This window comes from Geotrypetes seraphini, chromosome 15, assembly GCF_902459505.1.
Source record: "Geotrypetes seraphini chromosome 15, aGeoSer1.1, whole genome shotgun sequence".
NCBI lineage: Eukaryota > Metazoa > Chordata > Amphibia > Gymnophiona > Dermophiidae > Geotrypetes > Geotrypetes seraphini.
The window spans coordinates 13,480,470-13,503,277 of NC_047098.1; the positions used below are offsets into that span (position 1 = coordinate 13,480,470).

The 22,808-nt window shown below is 41.0% G+C and overlaps 1 protein-coding gene across 4 annotated transcripts in view; it reads right to left on the reverse strand.

Annotated features, from left to right (window-relative positions):
* Positions 1-22,808, reverse strand: part of KCNAB2 (potassium voltage-gated channel subfamily A regulatory beta subunit 2) — a 131,585-nt gene that overhangs the window by 14,121 nt on the left and 94,656 nt on the right. For all 4 annotated transcript variants that reach the window (XM_033921896.1, XM_033921894.1, XM_033921895.1 and 1 more), the window contains 7 exons: positions 22,525-22,568; positions 20,388-20,425; positions 16,630-16,709; positions 10,968-11,012; positions 6,521-6,565; positions 6,390-6,433; positions 5,359-5,445 (listed from right to left, as the gene is read on the reverse strand). In XM_033921896.1, coding sequence (XP_033777787.1) covers positions 5,359-5,445; positions 6,390-6,433; positions 6,521-6,565; positions 10,968-11,012; positions 16,630-16,709; positions 20,388-20,425; positions 22,525-22,568 — 383 coding nt within the window. The remainder of the gene's footprint in view (positions 1-5,358; positions 5,446-6,389; positions 6,434-6,520; positions 6,566-10,967; positions 11,013-16,629; positions 16,710-20,387; positions 20,426-22,524; positions 22,569-22,808) is intronic.

Genomic DNA, 22,808 nt, shown 5'->3' on the forward strand with positions numbered 1-22,808 from the left:
GTGTGAGGCTTAACTGGAAGCTGAAGAGCAAGTATTTCTAAAAGTCGGCTATTGCATTCTTGACACAACAGGGCTGTGGTGTAAACTAATACACGGAATATACATGTTTTCAATATACTGGTTATCAGTTGTGTATGCATAAAATGTATCTTTATAAGCACAAATGTGCAGATATAAATAAATGTACATAGAGAGAACTGGAAAGAATGAGAAATAAGTAAACATGCTAGTCAAGATGAAGAACAGTCAAGACAGAATTTCATTCCAATACTAAACAAGATATTTTTCAATATCTTATGAGAAAGAATCCAGAATTGTAAGTGTGTTGATGGGTCAAATGTGCCTGTCAGATAAAATGCACGTATTGCACCAAACTAACTTTTAAATGTGTAACCTGTGGTACAGTTTAAATTTTATTTGTGGGGGTTTTTGGGTTGTTTTTTTTTAAAAAAACAAACAGAAATCCTTGCTCCTACTCTTCACTAAAATCCAAGTCATGCAGATTTATTTTTGGTAAAGCCAAGGCATAAAAATGTGCTAGACAGAAGTAAATACAACTCCCTCCCCCCTCCCAAAAAAAGTAAATATAAACCACCCACACCATTCCTAAACTTTGGGCACCTTTTACTAAGCCGCGTTACGGCTTTAACGCATGGAATAGTGTGCGCTAGACCTTAATGCCAGCATTGAGCTGGCATTAGTTCTAGAAGCGTAGCGCGCGGTAATTTCCTGCGTGCGCTAAAAACGCTAGTGCACCTTAGTAAAAGGAGCCCTTTGTATTACATGCACTGCCATATGTAGGCTTACAGGAACCGACTGTTCACTTGTCAGAACTCCAGTAGGTCTCTACTCTTAGCAGAAAACTGCTGAATAATAAAAAGATTAGTCACAGGCAGAATGGACAATTACTAGAGTTGGACAAACTTTTAAAAACTCCGTCATACATTTTTCATAGGAAAAATCTGACTTGCTGAGTTATTATATCAAGTTTCTGGAACTTCAGGCAGAGATATTTTGTTTTATAGCTTAAAAATCAAGCTATCCTGACATTGCAACTAAAATGCAAGTCAACTTTGTACAGTTGCCAGAAATTATAGCAAACAACCCAAAGGATATTCAATTTATGCTCCAGAAAACCAAGACTAGTCACTGGCTTTCAACAATCAATTTTTGCTTAGGTCTACAATGAACTCCTGTATTAAAATAGCGCATGTTAACAGTGTTAGCATGCACAGAAGTGGTGCAATATATTGCTAACGCTGGATTGCAGTGTCACCAAAGAAAAATCTATTTTTTGACAAAATATATTTTTGGATTTAGCTCATAGAGTTTCATGGTAGCTCAAGGAGAGCTATACACAGGAAAAAATGGCATGATTTAAAAATGTATGAATCTTTTTTATGCTAAAAATGTGATCAATAGAGCAATATCTTTTTTGCTCTATATCCGTTCCCCATATTTTGATTTCTTCATACAATCCTCAGAAACACCACCTCGGACTCTTATTATTTCATTGCCCCAGGCCTTAAGTGTTGCTTCTTCACAGGAACCTATATTAATTTATCAAAATTGCTTAAATAAATAAATCTGTAACTTAGCGTTTTACACTTAATAAAGTTACTTAGCTTATATGTGGTCTTCCTCTGCCAACATGTTTCACTGAAAAATTTTGTCAAGGTCGTTCATCCCTTCAGAAAGCTTAGCACCACTCCACCTGACCACAATACGTGTGGTGTTTCTGAGGATCGTATGAAGTAATCAATATAGGGGAACGGATATAGAGCAAAAAAGATATTGCTCTATTGATCACATTTCTGGTTTATTGCATGTTCTCACTAGAAGTTTGAATTTAAAAGCTCAGTGCTGAAGTAGAAATTCCTTTTTATGCTAAATCATACTCAGGCAAACATCCACATTTCTCTGCATTTGTGAAAAAAATGGAAGAGGGCATTCAAAACTATTATTTTTCCAGTTCATTAGTTATGATCGACAATTATTAACTTTTAGCATTATCAGGTATTAATATGTAACTTGTAAACTAAAAAGAAAATTTTTTTTTACTAAATCTATTATATATGTGTCTAATAATATGATAATGCCTGTAATAATTAAAACTGCACTATCATTTACTTAAGTCAAAAAAATTTGGTTGCAATGAATAGCTATTGAGGTTTGCCCAACCCTAGTAGATAATCTTCAAGCCTGAAGGTCAGGCAGAATCACAGGGGATTCTCATCCCATAATACCGAAATGCACTGAACTGATAATGTGTTTAAAAAGCAAGTTCACTATAGCCACAATCAAATATGGCAGTGATGCAGTGGACAGTGCTAATGCAATCTGCAGAAGTCTCAGCCAATTGAACAAAATGTTAAGACATGCACAGACACTAGAAAGCAAGTGAAAAATAGTTGATAAATAAAATAAGGATAAGGAATTTAAAATGCGCATCAGTTTGGCTTTTGGCTTTCACTTGCAAGATGTTTTTAACGGGCATATATATTTTCCATTATGCATTTTATGGAGATGTCAAGTCATTGGGATCAGAGGATATCCTAAAACCAAAAATATAGAATCCGTCCCATAAAATGCCCTTTGGACACAGAGGTCAATAATTGGACCAGGGGTACTATGTACCTTCTATGATGAATGTTCTTGACCTGGAAGAACTAAATGGGTCTCCTGGTAATAGAAGAAAGATTTAAAAGACCAGAGTTTACAGCTGCAGGAATAGTGCAATGATTGACATAAGGGGCGTAGGGCAGGAAGGGGAGGCAGGATGCTGCTGGTAAAAGGCCTTTTGAAGTACCCCAAGTATGTACATTTAAAAAAGGAAAAGGGGGAGAAGCTTTAGTATCTGTACTGGTGGAACAGAGTATACAAGAAAACAGAATATGTAAAAGGAATCAGATGAAGAATATTAGTGCTGTAAATGTTTATATTTCTTAAGATGATTTATCAACCTCTTCCTCGTGGACAGTTTGGGAGGAAAAAAACCTTGGAAAATCAAACTCATTCCTGTACACAAACTGGTTGACAAACACAATTTAATTAAGGGAAATGTTTCCTTATGCCTTGTACAGGAAATACACTCATTTTAAAAGTGAAAAGCATCAGTAGCTGACCACAAAAAGCTTACTATTTGTCTGCTCCTCCACCCTTTCCCATTTTGCTTATTTAAAAGATGTACATTCTTTTCCTGCGATGATCTTTTTATATACTCAAATTGGGGCACTCCATTTCTCAAAGAACAACAATCCTAATAACTATGCATAAGAGAAATTGACATGTATTAACTCCAGTGTATACAAATCTCTCATGAACAGTCATTAGGGTTTTCCAGAAAACCCTGCTGGTTGATAGCTCATCCCATTCCCAGATTTACTCCACTAGTTGCAAACCAGATTTTATTTTGCTATCAAATGATGTTCCCAGTTAATACTAACAGTAAAACCCTTCACAATCTTCAGCTGTTGGTGTTAGCATATTTAAACATCACTCTAGGCCAGGGGTCGGCAACCTGCGGCTCTCCAGGCCCCGACCCTTTAACCTCTCCCAACCCCACGATTCTCCCCGGCCCAATGGAGGTCTTCGTGGCAGAAGTGTAGCCTTCTCATGATTGCCTTCTAAAATGGCTGCAATGACCTCTCGCGGTACTATAGGAAATGCCACTAGCAGCTACGAGAGGTCACGGCAGCTATTTTAGAAGACAGCTGCATCTCTTCCCTCCCTACCTCAACCCATAGCCAAGGTTCTCTCCCCTCTCCAGGCCCTGACCCTTTAATCTCACCCCCTCGCCTGGGCCTACTGAGGTACCTAGTGGTCCAGTGTGGTTTTCATGGCAGGAGTGCTGCCCTCTCATTCCTGCCATGAAAACCACGCTGGACCACTAGGTAACTCAGTAGGCCCGGGCGAGGGGGGGGGGAGGATTGTGGAATTGGGAGGGATATTAAAGGGTCAGGGCCTGGAGAGGGAAGAGAACCTTGGCTATGGGTTGGGGGAGGGAGAGGAAAGGGAGGGGGAGGGAGGGAAGAGGTACAGAAACCTGCAAGGGGTTGGAGGGAAGAAAGAGGGGAGAGGAGAGACCTGGAATATCTCAAACTCCCTTCTTTACCCATTGTGGCTCTTTGTAAATCTCGGATCAAATTTTTAGGATAAATTGGCTCTTTTCTTTTTAAAGGTTGCCAACCTCTGCTCTGCTCAGTACTGGTTCCACATACAACAAAGGGAGAAAATCTCTTCAGTATACTACAGAAAGAAAGATGTGTATGCTGTATTAGCAGGGAGATCATTGCTGACTTTTTAAGGGTTCTTATTTAGGAGATTTTCTTCTTTAACAACGAGTGAGATTAAATGATTGTAAGAAAAAAAAAAAAAGCTGGCATATTGGTGAGCATGCCCTTCACCAGATTTCACTTGGGCTGCTGTAGAAAGAAGGTGTGATCTGTCCTTTTCTATTATATACCAGAAGATCAAAATCTACACCAAGTTTCCAAGTTTATTATGTAGTTTGATTAATCGCCTAATCTACATTCTAGGCGATATACAAAATAGTACAAATATTTAAAAACATAGGTAAATTATTACTTAGACAAACAATATTTCAAAAACGAACAATAACAAAAAAAAAAAACAAAAAAAAAAAACAATATAGAAACATTAGGAAAATTCTTTAAAGGTTACAATCTGTATCAAGTTCAATAAATAAAGGTAACAACATTAGGAGGGAAGACAAACATAAAATGATGAAAGTATAAGATAAAGAGGGATTGAAGAATCATTTATTCACTAAAAGCATCATTAAAAAGGAAACTTTTAAGCTTAGTCTTGAATTTATCTAAGGTCTTTTCTTCTCTTATATAAAGTGGGAGATCATTCCAAGACTGGGGGGCAGTCACTGAAAAAATAGTAAGACGTCTCGTATTAATGACACAGGTGATGATCAGGTTGAAACAGTCAAATGGAAATGCCGTACATGAGTATATGGACCTCCCAGGACGCTTTTGGATCTTGGTATCTTCCAAATGTTATGGGTGCCAGCAGTCTTAGTCAGCAGACCTCTGTGAGCATTTAAAGTGGCAGTTTCCTTTAACCTGAGGTGTGTGGCACACAATGTATTTTTAAATTTAAAGCATGTGATGAGAACAATTTTAATAAAAAGGGCTCTGAAGATCTGAGGAGACATTAATCTCTTTTTAGTGCATAGGACTAATGCCAAATGCAGACATAAGGGGTGGGAGGGTATGCAGGAAACGCACCAAGTCCCACAGATGCTGTTCCAATCATAACAGGACTTCAACCTATACGGAAAATTATTCCAGCTCCTAAGAGATTTTATTACATTTAGTGAAGTCCTACCTTCCATCGGCGTGTTAGGGTCCGGTCTGTTTGCAAAGACTACATCTACATACTCTAACTGCAATCGTTCTAGAGATGCCTTCAAACCTAGGAGTTAAAAATAAGTCAATGCTCTATTTCATGATTTCTCCCATGAGAGAACAGTACCATTTCACAAGCAGAGAAAAAAAATTCAACAGCTGTCCCCGATGATTCTAATTGCACTTGTTTTCTTCAGCGCCTAATGGCTTCTCTGGTCTCATTCAGGTAATTATTAGTTTTAAAAAGGAGGAAAAAAGTAGAACAATAAACGCTGGCATCAAATTATCATTTTTACTGATCTATTGTAAGAGCATGGATATTACCTTGATATTTTGCTGTTCTGTGGATCAGTTTGCATAGAAATACTACAAATTCTAGACCAGATTTTATTATAATTTGATATACTGCAAGCAGGCAGTCATCTAGATGATTTACAATTAAAATTAAAAATTATAAATGTTTGTATAGAGGAACAGGAAAGTATTACCGGTACTACTACTATTAATTATTTCTAGAGGGCTACCAGATGTATAAATCTAAGTGCAATAAATAAATATAAGTATAAATATAAGTACAAATGATAAATAAACCTTATTGGAGTTATCTCATCTTTACTAATGAGAACACTGCCAGGCTGGGACACTTTCCAGTGAAGAATAAAATTTGCAACAATGATTTTTACGTGTCACGCCATATCCATGGTAAGGGCATTCTTATAACAGAGGGATGATTATTATATATCCTTTGTGAAAAGGGTGGAGGATACATAAAACAGCCTTGCAGGGGCAGGTGCTAAGAATAAAACAGGTGCAGAATATAAAAAAGCCTGGGATAAGCACTTGTGCTGAAGTGTAGGGAGAATGAGCTACTGAGGTCTAAGGAAATATATCAGGAAGTAAGACATGCTGGTAGATACGAGTAAAGGCTGTAAGGATTATCTCACTGTGTGCTTGTTAAAACATGTTGAAATATAACTAGAATACATTTTGAACAAAGTGAAAATGTCTTACCTTCTATTATATGCTTTCTAGACAGTCCCCTCTCAGTCTCTGCTCTAAAAATCATAAAAATAGTTACAGTATATACAACAGATCATTTAGAACCATAAAGAACCAGAAAAAAACAAATCTGCATTACATACTTTCCTCCCCAGAAGATTTTCGTAGTTATGACCAGGCTAGACCGTCTGTGAAGCAAAAGAAATACTTTATATTTCTCATAATCCAACTTTAATTTTCATTTACTCACCTTATAAATAGCTGAAATTACAATTCTTATGTGGGAAATAGTGTGATTTTCATCAGTCTCAGTAGCAATACTTCTTTAAATTGCCAGTTTCTTCTTGTCTGTTTGATTTCCAGCTCAATTTGAACAAGCACTGAAAAACTAGCATCTTGTGCCTTTATTTAAACCAGGGGTGTCAAAGTCCCTCCTCGAGGGCCGCAATCCAGTCGGGTTTTCAGGATTTCCCCAAAGAATATGCATGAGATCTATTTGCATGCACTGCTTTCATTGTATGCTAACAGATCTCATGCATATTCATTGGGGAAATCCTGAAAACCGATTGGATTGTGGCCCTCAAGGAGGGACTTTGACACCCCTGGTTTAAACTAACCAGCATGGCTTTGCTCTATCCTAAGCCATCTTACTTGGCCCAATTCTCCCAGTGACAGGCTTCAGCTAATAGAAGGCACTAGCATAGCAATGATGAGAGGCGCCCCCCCCCTCACCTCCATCCGTTCCTTCCTCACCCCCTCCTGCCATGCGCACGTGCCCCTTCCCTTCCCCCATGCCTCTTTAACGTTCCCAGCACGAGCAGCAACCCCGACACACTGCTTGCGCCAGCATCGGCTCTTCTGCCGGCATCACTACCTAGGCGCGGGTCTAGTTAACCCTGGCGTAGGGCCTAGTTAACCACTGTGCTGTTAACTACATTAAGTGGGGGATGGGATGGGGAAGGAGTAGATTGGCGGAAAGGACGAAAGGTTCCGGCTTCCCCACCAAGACAGCGCCCTGGACGGACCGCACCCCCTTACTATGCCACTGGGCATCAGGGTTCATGCAGAACCCTACAATCATGAACATTAAAAGCGGTCGCTAGATGTTGCCATTGTGGATGACTATGACTAGGTTATTGGGCCAGGCCATCAATGCCATCTCATAAGAACATAAGAATAGCCTTACTGGGGCAGACCAATGGTCCATCAAGCCCAGTAGCCCCTTCTCACGGTGGCCAATCCAGGTCACTAGCACCTGGCTAAAACCCAAGGTATAGCAATATTCTATGCTACCAATCCAGGGCAAGAAGTGGCTTCCCCCATGTCTTTCTCAATAACAGACTATGGACTTTTCCTCCAGGAATTTGACCAAACCTTTCTTAAAACCAGCATGCTGGTATGTAATGGTACTGAAAGCTACCTGGAATTTTTGGAATCAGTTGTCCCAACAGCCTATTCATATGCAAAGTCCACAGGTACAACTTCCACCCTTCCCCTCCAATTTACACCTGCATAAGGCTATATTGGCAGGACAATTACATTGTCAAATGTTATAAGCACTATCCTACATGTCTTGTTTCATAATCTCAATTAAAACGTGCCCTAAGAAACATTTCTCCTCAATCTGAGTGACAATCTGTACACAGAGAAACCCTGTGCTGTTAACTACGTTAAGCGAAGGTAACATTCAGATAACTCTTTCACCTGGGCAAACTGGTATTAAGTCAGGCAAATGGCTTTGAAACCTGACCGCCTCAGGAATACCCTAGTACAAGGGTAGGCAATTCCGGTCCTTGAGAGCCGGAGCCAGGTCAGGTTTTCAGGATATCCACAATAAATTCGCATGAGATAGATTTGCATCTCAAGGAGGTAGTGCATGCAAATCCGTCTCATACATATTCATTGCGGCGATCCTGAAAACCTGACCTGGCTCCAGCTCTCGAGGACCGGAATTGCCTACCTCTGCCCTAGTATAGTGGTTGCCAAACTTTCTCAATTCCCAGCACCCTTGGACTACACATTTCCTCTCAGGTCTCTCTCCCCTCCCCCGATGGTGTTGAGTCTTACCTTTAACTAGTAGGTTTGCCAAAGCCCCACCAGTTGAACAGGCCTGATGACCAAGGCTCAAGCATGTGCAGGATTGCCGGCACCAGCATCGGTGGCTGAAACATACCGGCAACTTCCTCGCTGCTCAGGTATTGTGGAACTCGAGCCTTGGACCTCTTCAGCTACTGGGATTTGGGCATCCCTGCCACAATTTTGAAGGGAGTTGTAAATATGCCGCGGCACACCTGTGAGTTTGCTACAGTGAGTGTACCAAGGCGTTGCAGCACACAATTTGGGAACTGGTGTCCTAGCTATTATAGCTGGACAGGTTTTAGGGTATTTCTTTGTACATTTATGTTAAGCACTAATCTACACGTTTGAGGGACAGGGGGATGGAGGGGGAGCACAAACTACTGTCAGAACAATAACCAGGCCTGGCCTTTTAAGGGATCCAGGGTGACTAGACCATAGCAGAAACTTTTGAAATAGAACTGAAGAACTGTAGTGGACTGGTGATTTATAAATAAATAAAGGGATGTCTTCAACTATACCGTTCTGCCATGTGGGTTGCTACAGTTTCTGGTTCACTGGCATTAAATGAAGCATGGGGACTAATATTACCCTAATTTGCCCCATTCCCTCACACACACCCTGCCAATACTGCAATATTTCTTTTGCCAGTCATGTGTAACACAGGGCTACCTCTTGTTCAACAAAGTGCAGTCACTGAAGCTTCCATGGTAGATACTAAATTTGGTCCAAACTGGTAGTGTAGTTGGAGGCGGGGCCTGCTCCCTGAACCCTGGGCTCAGGCTCTCTCCAAACCTTCAGCATCTGTTAAATGGCTGGCAGGATGCAGAAACCCCGCCTTCCAAGGAAATTCGCTGCTCCTCCTCTTGCTGCTGCATTAAAAAGCAAGGCGGTGGTGTGCCTTCAGCTTGCACAAAAACTAAGCATATCTGAGGAATCTCGGTGCTGGTGGCTGAAGGCACACCACAGGCTTGCTCTATATTGCAGTGTCATGAGGAGGAGCGGAGGGGCTTGGCAGTAAACTTCTTTGGCTGGTGAGGTTTCTGCATCCCTGCCAGCAAAGGTAATATTAATGTAGGGGGTGAGGGGAAGAGATGCATTGCCCCCACCCCACCCCGAGTCCACACTTGGGCTCCCGCAATGCTTTGTTCCTGTTGCAAATATGATGTTTCTTTGTTTTCAGAGGGTGCCGATTATTTTTCTAGAGGTTAGGAGTATTTCCTTGCATGACACAGACAGAAAACTTACATCTCATGGACAAAATCCTTCTTTATGCAATCAGTGTCCAAGTGCTCCCACATTAAGATTTCATGCAACTGTGTAATGCTATCAGGTTTGCTGTAGCATATGGATAATAAATGACACCGCTCTCGTACCAACCCAGGTCATTATAATATAATGAAGCAATTACTACAGGATAATAGGAATTTAAGATCCATAGCTTCATGAATATTTCCAATGGAAACCCAAGCTAAGCTGCAGAAAAACTAATTTTCTGAGAGAGTAGTACTGCATCCATGTTTTAGGAACCACTTACGCTTTTATTAACTCCTAAGAACAAATATTTAAGAGGGAGTGTATATCAAAACAAAATGTACTTTCCATGGAAGAAAATATAGTATATTGAAGCAGGCTATTCTAATAGTTTGGCATTTCATATTGTTAACGAAGCTGTTATTAATATGATTCAAGTTGGGCTGGCATGAAGGGCTTGTCTAAAAATGTATGCAAGGAGTGTTTAGTTTTGTCCCATACTAGTGTCCCAAAGAACTGTGCAAAGCGGTTTACAGCAAATACAGCAAAATTCACAGGAATCTCTCTCTCTCTCTCTATATATATATATATAAAATCGGAGGTATGTGTGTGTGTATGTGCCGCGATCACGCAAAAACGGCTTGATCGATTTGAACGAAACTTGGTATGCAGATCCCTCACTACCTGGGGTGATATGTTCTGGGGGTCTCGCGGCCCACCTGCACACGTGGGAAGGGTGGGTTCACCCAAGAATGTATATGTTCTTGCTCCTGGAGGTGAAACTAAAAATGTTGTTTATAATCAAGTTTTGTGTTAGTTGTATTGTATTCATTTTGTCAAATATTTCACATTATACTTTGAATATTTTACTTTTTATAAAGCTGTAACAAAATTATTTCATTCACCACTATAAAGTATCTTTATTTAAATCCATTTACAGTGTTATTGCTATAATTAAATACCCGTGCAACGCCGGGGCATCAGCTAGTACAAATATAAAACAATGAATAAAATATAAATGTAATTCAGTAGATACCGAAAAATAATTTGCGATTTTTTTTAATGTGGCAATATGTAGATGGATCAAAATTGGCCTCCAGGTGTCTAACACAAAACTCCCTTATCTGAGAATAGAAAATATATATATGGACAATATTCATAATATTGTTTTCTGTAACATTTTGAGAAATGCACATAGTGAATAATTTCTAGTAAACAATTAATGTGGCTTTAGTGTAGGACCAAATAAAGAATAATTACCTCCATCCTTTCTTCTTAATAATATTTCCTAGTACAACTTCAGCCCTAGGAGATACAAAATCCAAAATTTAACACAATAATCCAGATAACACAGGTCCATTGTTTTTATAATTGCTTTCATCACATCTTCCAGCAAAGAATTCAAGAACTTGGGTGTGATTGTATGTGATGATCTTAAGGTGGCCAAATAGGTTGAAAAGGTGACGGCAAAAGCTAGAAGGATGCTAGGTTGCATAGGAAGAGGTATGGCTAATAGGAAAAAGGAGGTATTGATGGCCCTGCATAAGACTTTGGTGAGACCTCACTTAGAATATTGTGTGCAATTCTGGAGGCCACACCTTCAAAAAGATATAAAAAGGATGGAGTCGGTGCAGAGGAAGGCTACTAAAATGGTATGTGGTCTTCAGGCGTATGGGGACAGACTTAAAGATCTCAATCTGTATTCTTTGGAGGAAAGGCGAGAGAGGAGAGATATGATAGAGACGTTTAAATACCTACGTAATATAAATGAGTTGAGTCTTCTTTAATTTGAAAGGAAACTTTACAATGAGAGGGCATAGGATGAAGCTAAGAAGTGATAAGCTCCGGAGTAATCTAAGGAAATACTTTTTTACAGGAAGGGTGGGAGATGCGTGGAACAGTCTCCCAGAAGAGGTGGTGGAAACGGAGACTGTATCTGAATTCAAGAGGGCCTGGGATAGGCCCTCAGAAAGAGAAAGAGATAGTGGTTACTGCAGATGGGCAGCTCTATGACCTCACAATGCAGGTGCACAGTGCCTTAGCTTATAGGAAGAGGAGATGTAAATGTTAAGAACCTTAGTCAATAGGAAGAAGAGGAGATGGATGCTGTGGATGAGCCATTTGGCCTTTATCTGCCATCATATTTCTATGTTTCTACTTAGGATTTTGTAGACCTCTATCATTATTTCCCCTCAACTGCATCTTCTCCAAAACTGAAGAGTCCAAATCTCACTAACCTTTCTACATATGAGAGTCATTATAGTCATTATACTATATCTAGTTCTGTTCCTTCTTTCTTTCTTTTTTTGAGATGTTGTGACCAGCTCACACAACAGTAAAGATAAACCTAAGATACACATGCAGTACAAAAATTATTTAAAGGGGAAATCTACTGGAGAGCCATCATGCACATTGAAATCTCAGAGGATCAGAAGCCGAGGATGGGGCAAGGAGGGACCTTAGTTGTCAGCGAGGCTGGCAAGAGAGTGGGAGGATAGTAAAGCACAATGCAAAAAAATAAGGATATTTTGACAGTTATCAGAAGCACCTCTGAAAAACACAAGGGAATGCAACTGGCAATGAGATAAAGCCAAACAGTCTGAGAAAATACTGCTACTCCACCCCTTCCCATTTGCACTTCCTGCCCTGATGTAAAGAAAGACAAAGCGGGTGGGGGGAAGTAAGAATATGACTTATAAAAAGCCAAGGTCTCCTGAATGCATCCAGGTTTCTACTTATCTCAAACCAGTATTTATCAAGAAATCTAATGCATGCTTATGTTGCAGGTAAAAACATTAACACCTGCCCTACAGCTGGTGGAAATGTGTGCACTTATAATTTGCAAGTTTGTATATAAATTATAGCATTTTATAATGTATGTGAATAGTTGTGTGCCCTTCTCATTTGCATACTGAATGGCAAAGCATGAGCCTTTATGCCAAAGCAAATAATTTTATGTGGTCAGTATTTTCTTTTTTTTTTAATTTGCAGCCACATATGCATGGGAATTTATAAATTTACCTTATACAAATCTGATTCTTGCAAGGATTTACTTTGCACCAAACCAGTGTATAGTACATCTATTTGAAAATCTGTGGGTTTGGTGGTGAACTGCAGAGGGATGCACAGAGGAAATCTAGACAGCGAAATCTCAGTGGGTCTAGCAGCAAACCCCAGAGAGACGTGACAAACACAGGAACTGTTCCATGACATCAATTTAACCATTAAGCAATAAAGAGTAAATGGACTTATTCTCTGTATATACATGGACGACTGTTAAAACAAGTTATTTTTTTCTCCGAAGCATCACTGGTGTCTAAATGACTAACTGCCTTTACACCTGGATCTCGCTGCTCTGTGGTTGAAAGAGAGAATGTAGACAGTGTGAAGAGGTACCACTCCACATTACCGCGCTGTGCTTGAAGAATAAATAGAGGCCCATGTTCTATAAACGGTGCATTAATTTAGGCACTGGTAGGCGCCCTACTGGCATCTAACTTAATTGGTAACTATATATTTGGTAACTTAATTGGTTTTAAACACTATTTAAAAATATGTAGGCACCTTAGAATGCCTAAGGTTGAAATAGATGTGATTAACACTGGAAACAACCGTACACATTCTGAGGCGCTTCCACAGACATGGTTCTTGTCAAAGGCAGGCACCGGAAATGTAGGACTTTTTCTTCTTTTTTCTGTTTTTTCATCTACTTATCAAATGTGCTGTCCATTATGCAGCCGGGACCACAACTGGAGCCGACACGGACAGCGTTTCGCAGAACATTATTTTTTTCCGCTGCTTCAGGCATAGTACGTTAGCTTTATTATGCTTGGAGACCGTGTCTGGCAAAGGACGTAAGAAGACTTGAAGCGGTCCAGAGGAGGGCGATAAAAATGATAGGAAGCTTGCGCCAGAAGACGTATGAGGAGAGATTGGAAGCCATGAATATGTATGCCCTGGAGGAAAGGAGGGACAGGGGAGATACGATTCAGACGTTCAAATACTTGAAGGATATTAACGCAGAACAAAATCTTTTCCAGAGAAAGGAAAATGGTAAAACCAGAGGGCTTAATTTGAGGTTGAGGGGTGGTAGACTCAAGAGCAATGTTAGGAAATTCTACTTTACAGAGAGGATGGTGGATGCCTGGAATGCGCTCCCGAGAGAGGTGGTGGAGAGTAAAACTGTGACTGAGTTCAAAGAAGCGTGGGATGAACACAGAGGATCTAGAATCAGAAAATAATATTAAAAATTGAACTAGGCCAGTACTGGGCAGACTTGCACGGTCTGTGTCTGTGTATGGCCATTTGGTGGAGGATGGGCTGGGGAGGGCTTCAGTGGCTGGGAGGGTGTAGATGGGCTGGAGTAGGTTTTAACGGAGATTTCGGCAGTTGGAACCCATGCACAGTACCGGGTAGAGCTTTGGATTCTTGCCCAGAAATAGCTAAGAAGAAAAAAATTAAAAAATTTAAATTGAATAAGGTTGGGCAGACTGGATGGACCATTCGGGTCTTTATCTGCCATCATCTACTATGCTACTATGTTATAAACAAACACAGAAACACATTTACTGGTGTTTACTTCAGGTATCCCCACACCACAGAGTGGAATATACTCTATATAAGTTATATTGTTTATCACTACAGATGACCGGAAAATTCAACAGTAGTAACGTAAGGTAAGAAAATGATAATCCTAGTATGGAAAACAGATAAACAGTGTGTGGCGCAGTGGTTAGAGCTACAGCCTCAGTACCCTGAGGTTGTGGGTTCAAATCCCACACTACTGCTTGTGACCCTGGACAAGTCACTTAATCCTGTCAATACCTCCCTGGAATGTTTTTCATAATGTTTATATTCCTGAAAAATGGAGAATCTTCTCTATTGTGGTCTGCTTACAATTTTACTGAAGGGACTAGGCAGAGACAGCACGATTAAAGAAGAATTTAAAGTCCCGATTAAGATAAGTTTGTGCAATTACAAATATATAGTTTTTTTGAATGAAAGGCAGATGTTATAAAGTGTTTGGATGGCTGTAATGCAAATGGATTGGAAAGTTTACACTATTATTCATTAGGGCGGGACTGGAGGATTTTGAGCCAGTGAGGTTTCTACCTTTTCTAGTATGTCTGCTTAACATTGGCCAAAGTGCTGGATATCAATACCAGGATATATCCAGCACATAAATGACAGAATATATTCAGAATCACAATCCTATTAGGCACTCAGTTATTATCAATACTCTCAAGAATTTTTCAAAATATTGTTTAAATTTATATCATGCCTTATGAAACTGTTTTTAATACTTTTAAATGACACAAGGGGAATCTCAGAATGCCACTTGTCCGCTCTCAATTCTCTTTTTTCATTTTATGAGATAGAAATCTCATAAATATGAAAAAAGAAAAAAAAAGAGAATAAGATAGAATAGAGGACACATTTGGGTGAGCCAGTGACGAGTGCTGCCACACTGTACTGCAGGAATTGAGAGCGGACAAGTGGCATTCTGAGATTCCCTTTGTGTCATTTAAAAGTATTAAAAACAATTTCATAAAGGCATGATATAAATTTAAACAATATTTTGAAAAATTCTTGAGAATATATTCAGCACATTCATGTCAGAATAATAAATAATAATAATAATAATTTATTTCTTATATACCGCCAAAGCCGTAGAAGTTCGAGGCGGTTTACAATAAAGAAGGGCTGGACAATCAGCGAATGGGTACAATCAGAGAAAGGGTACAATCAGCAAATACAATCGGTGAATGGGAAACAATCCGCAAAATAGATACAATTAATAGATGTAAGTAGGGGAGCTGGTACAATATAAGGGGTTAGGAGGGAAGGAGGAGAAAGGAGATCTAGGGGGCAAGGGTAGGGTAGGGGTCTTGGGCTACAAATCGGTTAAATAGATTTGTTTTTAATAATTTTCTGCAGTTTAGGTAGGATGAAGAGCGCAAGAAAATATTGCACAGCCAGTCATTTAGATGACCTGCTTGGAAGGCTAGAGTTCTGTTCAGATGTCTTTTGTAACGGCAGGCTTTAGAGTTGGATGGCTGAAGAGATGAGCTTTGCGAGTGGGTCTGGATGAACGATCCATGGTAAAGTGGGGGACCATGTATAGGGGGGCCAAACCATGGATGGATTTGTAGCAGAGGCAGGCAAACTTGAACAGCACTCTTGCTTCCAGGGGTAGCCAGTGGAGTTTTTGGTAGTAGGGAGTAATGTGTTCCCATTTTTTCAGCCCAAAGATCAGTCGAATTGCTGAATTTTGGATGATATATCCAGCACATACATGGTGCTTCATATTAGCAGCATACGAGGTTCTGAGGCTCTTTTCCACCTTCAGCAAAATTGTAAGCAGACCACAATAGAGAAGATTCTCCACTTTTCAGGAATATAAACATTATGAAAAACATTCCAGGGAGGTATTGACAGAATATATTTTTCTCTCTCTCCGGCTCCTGTGTTTATTATTTTTTTGGACAAGTCACTTAATCCCCCTTTGCCCCAGGTACATTAGGTAGAGTATGAGCCCACTGGGACAGATAGGGAAAAATGTTTGAGTACCTGAATGTACTCCACGTAGGCTGTAAGTGGTATATAAATACTAAAATAAATAAATACAAAACCTCAATCACCTTTGAGAAAACATTTTCAATGAGAGGAATGGGTTAAAATATCCATCATGTTTCAGTAGAGGATTACCCGTTCAAACTTTTTATAGTTTATCTCGCTTTTCAATACATTTAGGGCTCCTTTTACTAAGCTGTGATAGCGGTTTTAGCGCGCATGCTAGACCTTAACGCCAGCATTGAGCTGGCGTTAGTTCTAGCCGTGCAGCGCGGGTTTAGCGCGCGCTATAAACGCTATCGCAGCTTAGTAAAAGGAGCCCTTAGTGAAAATTAGATTTGGTGCTTACTTTCCAGCTGCATAAACTTCCGCCGTGTCAAATAAGTTGATCCCATTATCATACGCCAAAGTCATCAGCTGTTCTGCCATCTGCAAGACCAAAGTTGCAGCGTTTGCTTACTGATATTCCAACAAGTTTAGCAAAGAGAATCAAAACAGGACTTAAACTATATATACTCTACTGCAATAGAATAATAATGTTGACATTGCTGTTTTATCTTTTCCTCTTTATTAGGTCATCCAGCCCAACAGCCAAGGCACTACTTTGTTTGTGTCCACGTTACATTTCTAAAGTATGCAACTCAGGTAAAACCCAACATGAAAAAATACATGCATAAATATGTAATTACTGACAAAGGTCCATCAAACCCATTATCCTCTTTCCGACCGTGATTGTTCTACAGTAGGTAATAAGTACCTGGTGATCCCAAAAGTATAAAATAGATTTCATGCTATATATCACAGGAAAAAGTAGTGGATTTTCCCAAATCTACCTTAATAGTGGTCTATGGGCTTATCTTTTAAGAACTTTTCCAAACCTTTTTAAACCCTGCTATACTAATTGCTTTTATTACTTCTGGCAAAAAAATTCCTGAACTTAATTATATCCTCAGTGGAGAAAAGTTTTCTCTGATTTGTTCTGAAGAGTAAACAAGCAATTCACATCTACCTATTCCACTCTACTCATTTTACAGACCTCTATAATATTTTCCCTGAATTTGTTCATACAGTTAATAAGGAATTTCATGGCTCAGGGGAAATAGACTCAGTTTGATAAGTTAAACCAACCTATGTGACATAAAAATACAGTTTTTAGTCCAGTTCCTGGGGACATAGAACTATTCCTGACATATTCCTATGAATCTTGCTGCATACCTTTTCATTCACTTGTCATAAGAATATGATAAGGCAGAAACTGAGTGTCACAAATAAACATATAATAAACACTTCATTGCCCAGGTACAAAGTAAGTATCTGTCTAAAATATTTAAACAACTTTGAATGTGTAAACCACACAGAAAAACAGTATATCAAATCCCATCCCCTTTACACTGTACAGACAGGTACTTTCCACTGCTTTGAACTCTCTCGCTATTTGTCATCTGTCTTTTGGAAGACTTAACAGTTTCCTTGTTCATTATAGAAGGGAGAGGTCCACCCAAACTCAGAAGACTGAAGATGTGAAATGAATAGACACTATCTAAAGCTTCAATACACACATATAGCTGACAAAAGATGATGTAAGTGAAATCTAGTTTAAAAGAATGAACACAAAGAACACAATCTAATTTTGAACATAATGATAACAATAATGCTAAATATAGCCTACATAAGAACTGCTGGGTCAGACCAGTGGTCCATCATGCCCAGCAGTCCGCTCCCGCGGCGGCCCTTAGGTCAAAGACCAGTGCCCTAACTGAGACTAGCCCTACCTGTGTACGTTCTGGTTCAGCAGGAACTTGTCTAACTTTGTCTTGAATCCCTGGAGGGTGTTTTCCCCTATGACAGACTCCGGAAGAGCGTTCCAGTTTTCCACCACTCTCTGGGTGAAGAAGAACTTCCTTATGTTCGTACGGAATCTATCCCTTTTCAATTTTAGAGAGTGTCTTCTCGTTCTCCCTACCTTGGAGAGGGTGAACAACCTGTCTATGACCTTCAGTACCTTAAATGTTTCGATCATGTCCCCTTCTCAATCTCCTCTGCTCGAGGGAGAAGAGGCCCAGTTTCTCTAATCAATCACTGAGATCCCAAAAGCTGTGTCCAGGCAAGTTGTGAAAATATAGAGGGTGGACCATGTCTCTTCAGGTGGAACTGCCCGAGACTCCGCCCAGGAAACTGCCATACCCTTAGTGAAGAGCACTCTTAATGAGATCAGGGATTGCTTCCCACTCCAAATGTATGCCGACGATATGCCCATGTGAATCCATCTTGAAATGAAAGTCAGCCTCCCTTGCCGGCTTGGATTTGTTAAAACAAATAGATGATCGGACAGTCGGAACTCATTGGTCACTTCAAGTTCCTAAGAAGTACTCTCCTGACATCCTACAATTGCCAAGATCTTATCGTCATTCTTGGAGCCTGTCAAACTGAATGTGGGCTGACGGACCTCCTGATTTAACATGGAAAGCCAAAACCACCTTAGGCACAAAAGGAGGAATGGTATGTATCGATACCCCACCTTCCAAAAACTGGAGGAACAGCTCTTTGGAGGCCTGTCGTTCCGAGACCCGCCTCGCTGATGTGATTGGCACTAAAAGCACCGTTTTCACAATAAGGCCTACGAGTGTTGCTCCCTGCAAGGATTCATACGGAGTCCAACAGAGGGCTTTTAGCACCAGGTTAAGATTCTACATGGGAAAAGGTTGTCTCACCAGTGGATGCAGCCGCAATGCTCCCTTCCAAAATCTGGAGACATCCAGGTGAGAAGCTAAAGGGACCATATCCACCTGTGCTCTAAAGCACGAGAGGCCCACTATCTGAACCTTAAGGGATTTGACTACTAGACCTTTTTTCAGGCTGTCCTAAAGAAACATCAAGACTATGGCAATTGGCGCCTGAAAAGGCTCCACGTTTTTACTAAAGCACTAGCCTGGAAACATTTTCCATGTTTTCGCATAGGCGGCGACTGTTGCCGGTTTCTTAGATCCAAACAGAGTTGTAATAACCACCTCCGAATAGCCCTTGCGCTCTAGAGTCAGGAGCCATGCCATAAGTCCAAAGTGTTCTGGATCCTCCAAGGCAATTGGGTCCTGAGAGAGTAGTGTCCGATGTAGGGGTAACTTGATGTCCCTATCTCTCTGCAGATGCACTAGATCCACATATGAGAGCCATCTCAGCCAATCTGGGGCAACAAGTATCATGAATTCTGGGTGAGTTGCTATTCTTCAAATTGCCTATCTTAGGCCAAGGGGGAATAATGTACAGAAGACCTGTTTTAGGCCACTGCTGTACAAGGTGTCCATGCCTGTGCTGCTGAGTTTGAATCTTCAGCTGAAGAACCTCACTGCCTTACTGTTGGCTGCTACTGACATTAAATGAATGTTGGATGCCCCCATTGATGCACTATGCTGTCGAATGCTCTCTGGGACAAAGAACACTCTCTGGGATCCAGGGTCGGCCTGCACATTTTCCACTCCCGCTACATGAGTGGCCTAGAGATCCTGTAGGTGAACGGCCCATCAAAACAAATGGGCTTCTGTTGACATATGCTACCGTCATGGAATTGTCCGTAAAGACCCTGACCACTTTGCCCTCCAGGATGTCCCCCAGCATTGTGGCCTAGAGCTGTATTGGAACAGGGAAAGTGGAAAACAGGCTGGACTGTGACTTACAACAAAGCTTAGGAGGTAGTTATTTTAAGATTTCAGGAAGCAACCAGAGACGGACTGCTTTTAAACTTATGAAGTGTGTGCTTATTTTATTTTTTTTAAGACTTATGAAAGATCCTGCATCTTACTGACTTGAGCTCAGTATCTGTTTCATAAGCATGAGTTCAAAGGTGGTAAAGGCTTCCTAGAAGAAGGGAGAATGTGTCCTTGTGGCCAGAAAGGGCCTGAAATATGCAGTACAACATGACAATATTCGCCAAGACTGGAGGAAAAGCACAGTTATTTTCCATAACAGGTGTTATCCAGGGACAGCAAGCAGATAGTCTCGCACGTGGGTGACATCATAGATGACGTCGCCCGCATGTAAGAATATGCTGCCTGCTTGTCCTGGGATAAGAGGCCCTACAAATTGGCTCTATTTTCTAGTTGCCTATCTTACCTCATCTGTGATCTGGCCTCCAAATGTCACCCATGTTCCTAAAAGCGTAAAAAACAAAATCAGTGCAAACATAGATTATATCACTTGCTTTTTCAGATTCAAGCTCAATGTGAGTTACACTTCGGTTAGGGTAGTAGGTAGATCACTGCCCCAAGGAGGACTTAAAATCTTACTTGGCTTTCTTCAAGAACAAAGAAAGAAAATTTTTGGATTTCATGATACAAATGTTTCCTGATTTGGCAAGAGACAAACAACAGCGTAGAAAATAATTTCTTCTATTAAAACCTGGAGTTTAGCTCTTGGGGCGACTTTTTATCTTCATCACCCTTGCAAGGGCATTATTCAGTATAATTCTCAAAAATATGTTTCCTTTGAGCCTTCCCAGCTGACGGCCTCTCTCTCTCTGTCCCGTCTTGAGAAGGAAAAGGAATGAGGGCTATAGAATGTGTTAGCACCTGTATTTCAGTTAATCGTGCATCACGCTTCTTATGTTAGCTTTCTTTAACTATTCTGTTTATATTACATCTTGGATCTTATTGTGGACTTGAGCTGATATAAGCTATTTACTTTCTTAATCATTCTTTTATTTTTCTTTTCTTTAAATCGCTTTCTGTACAAGTTTAATCTTGAATTGTATTTTTGAAACTTATAAATAAATTAAAAAAAAAAAATAAAGATCTAACTTGGTATCTGGAGCAATTGTTCCTGTTCTTCCCACATCCTAGGTTCAAAATGGTGCTTGTGACCTCTTGCTGTAATTTCACAGTACCAGTGGCTTAGTAAGCTGGTGGTGGTGTGTGTGTGTGTGTGTGTGTGGGGGGGGGGGGGTTGAACCATCCCAGGCGGTCTTGGTGGGGGTGTCAGCCCCTCTCTGCCCCCCCATGCCATGCTCGCCCTACCTTCCTTGGCCCTCCATGCCTCTTTAAACTCTTGGCCAGCGCAAGCAACTCCTCTAGCCTGCTCCTTGCACCCGCCTGCCTCCCTTTGAAATCACTTCTAGGTTGTAGGACCAGGATACCGTGCTGGTGTGTGACAATCCCATAGCACCTGCTTAAATTATACTATTAGGCCCTGATTCTGTATAGGACACCCGGGAGAGGTGTCCTATACAGAATTGGGCCTACACTAACCCTGATTCTGTAACTGGCGTCCATGTTACAGACGCTGGTTAGAGAATCGGGTTAGAGTAGATGCAGCCGCTACACTTATCGCGGCAAGGGATAAGTATAGTGGCCGCCTGTCCGATCGCTAGCAGGAGGGTGCTCAACCCTCCTGCTGGAAATCCGGACCCCCTCCGGACCCCCCATGCTAATGACCTCCCCCGATGACCCCCCTAACCTCCCCCCCAACTAACCTCCAAATTGTTGGCCGGCTGGACGGGTCTTGCTGCCGTCCAGTGGGCAGGCCCGCCCCTTCCCGGCCCATCCCCGCTAAGTCTAAGGCCTGAATGGCCCAGGCTCTAGAAGCCTGGACCAATCAGGCCTTAGGCATAGCGGGTCCGCCCATCCCACTAATCCTAAGGCCTGATTGGCCCAGGCGGGGACGGCGTTCTGGCAGGAGAGGTTGGACACCCTCCTGCCGGCGATTGGGAGTTTGGGGGGGTGTTCCGGCAGGAGGGGTTGGGCACCCTCCTGCCGGTGATCGGACAGGCAGCCGCTATACTTATTGCGTCAGGGAGATCCCTTGCCGTGATAAGTATAGCGGCTGCATCTACTTACAATGTAGGCCAGCAGTTTGCTGGCCTACATTTTAAGCATCTCTTCCTCTACTAGGGAGACGCATAGGGCCGCCTAGGTTCGCTTAAGGCCCTTAGGCTCCCAGAGGTGCCTGGGGAGCATTTTTTAAAAAAACGTGCATCCCAATTGGCTGATTAGACAACTATAGGACGCCTACAGCTGCCTATAATCGGGACACACTTTGCAGAATCAGGGCCTTAGTGTCTGAAGACTCATTACTAAAAAAATAAAATAAAGTGTTACCTGAAAAAACTTAAACAATGATGGTTTGTCATTTGAGGTTGAAAACAAGCTCCCTTTTATTACATGGAAATAAATGGGAGCTAGGGGGAAGACATATAATTTGTCATTGGATAAAGTTCCAGTTACACCAAGCTGTATCTGTATGAAGAATGACTTACCTAGACCAAGGCAGGAAACTCTCAGTCCAGATTTTCCAAGATTTCTGAAAATATAATAATATATCTCAGATTATAAACTAATAAAATTAGCAGTGCCAAGTTTTAAGAGAGCAAGGCCATTCAAAAACAACACAATGATACTGAATTGTATAATTACAGCTGGATACTGCACATTGTAGGGTACGGCAGCTAGAGAACAAAGAAATGAATGTCATTTTCAGTAGTTCAAATCTAGGTAGAAGGACAGCAGAGAACATGTAATGGTTAGGACCATGCATGGTCTG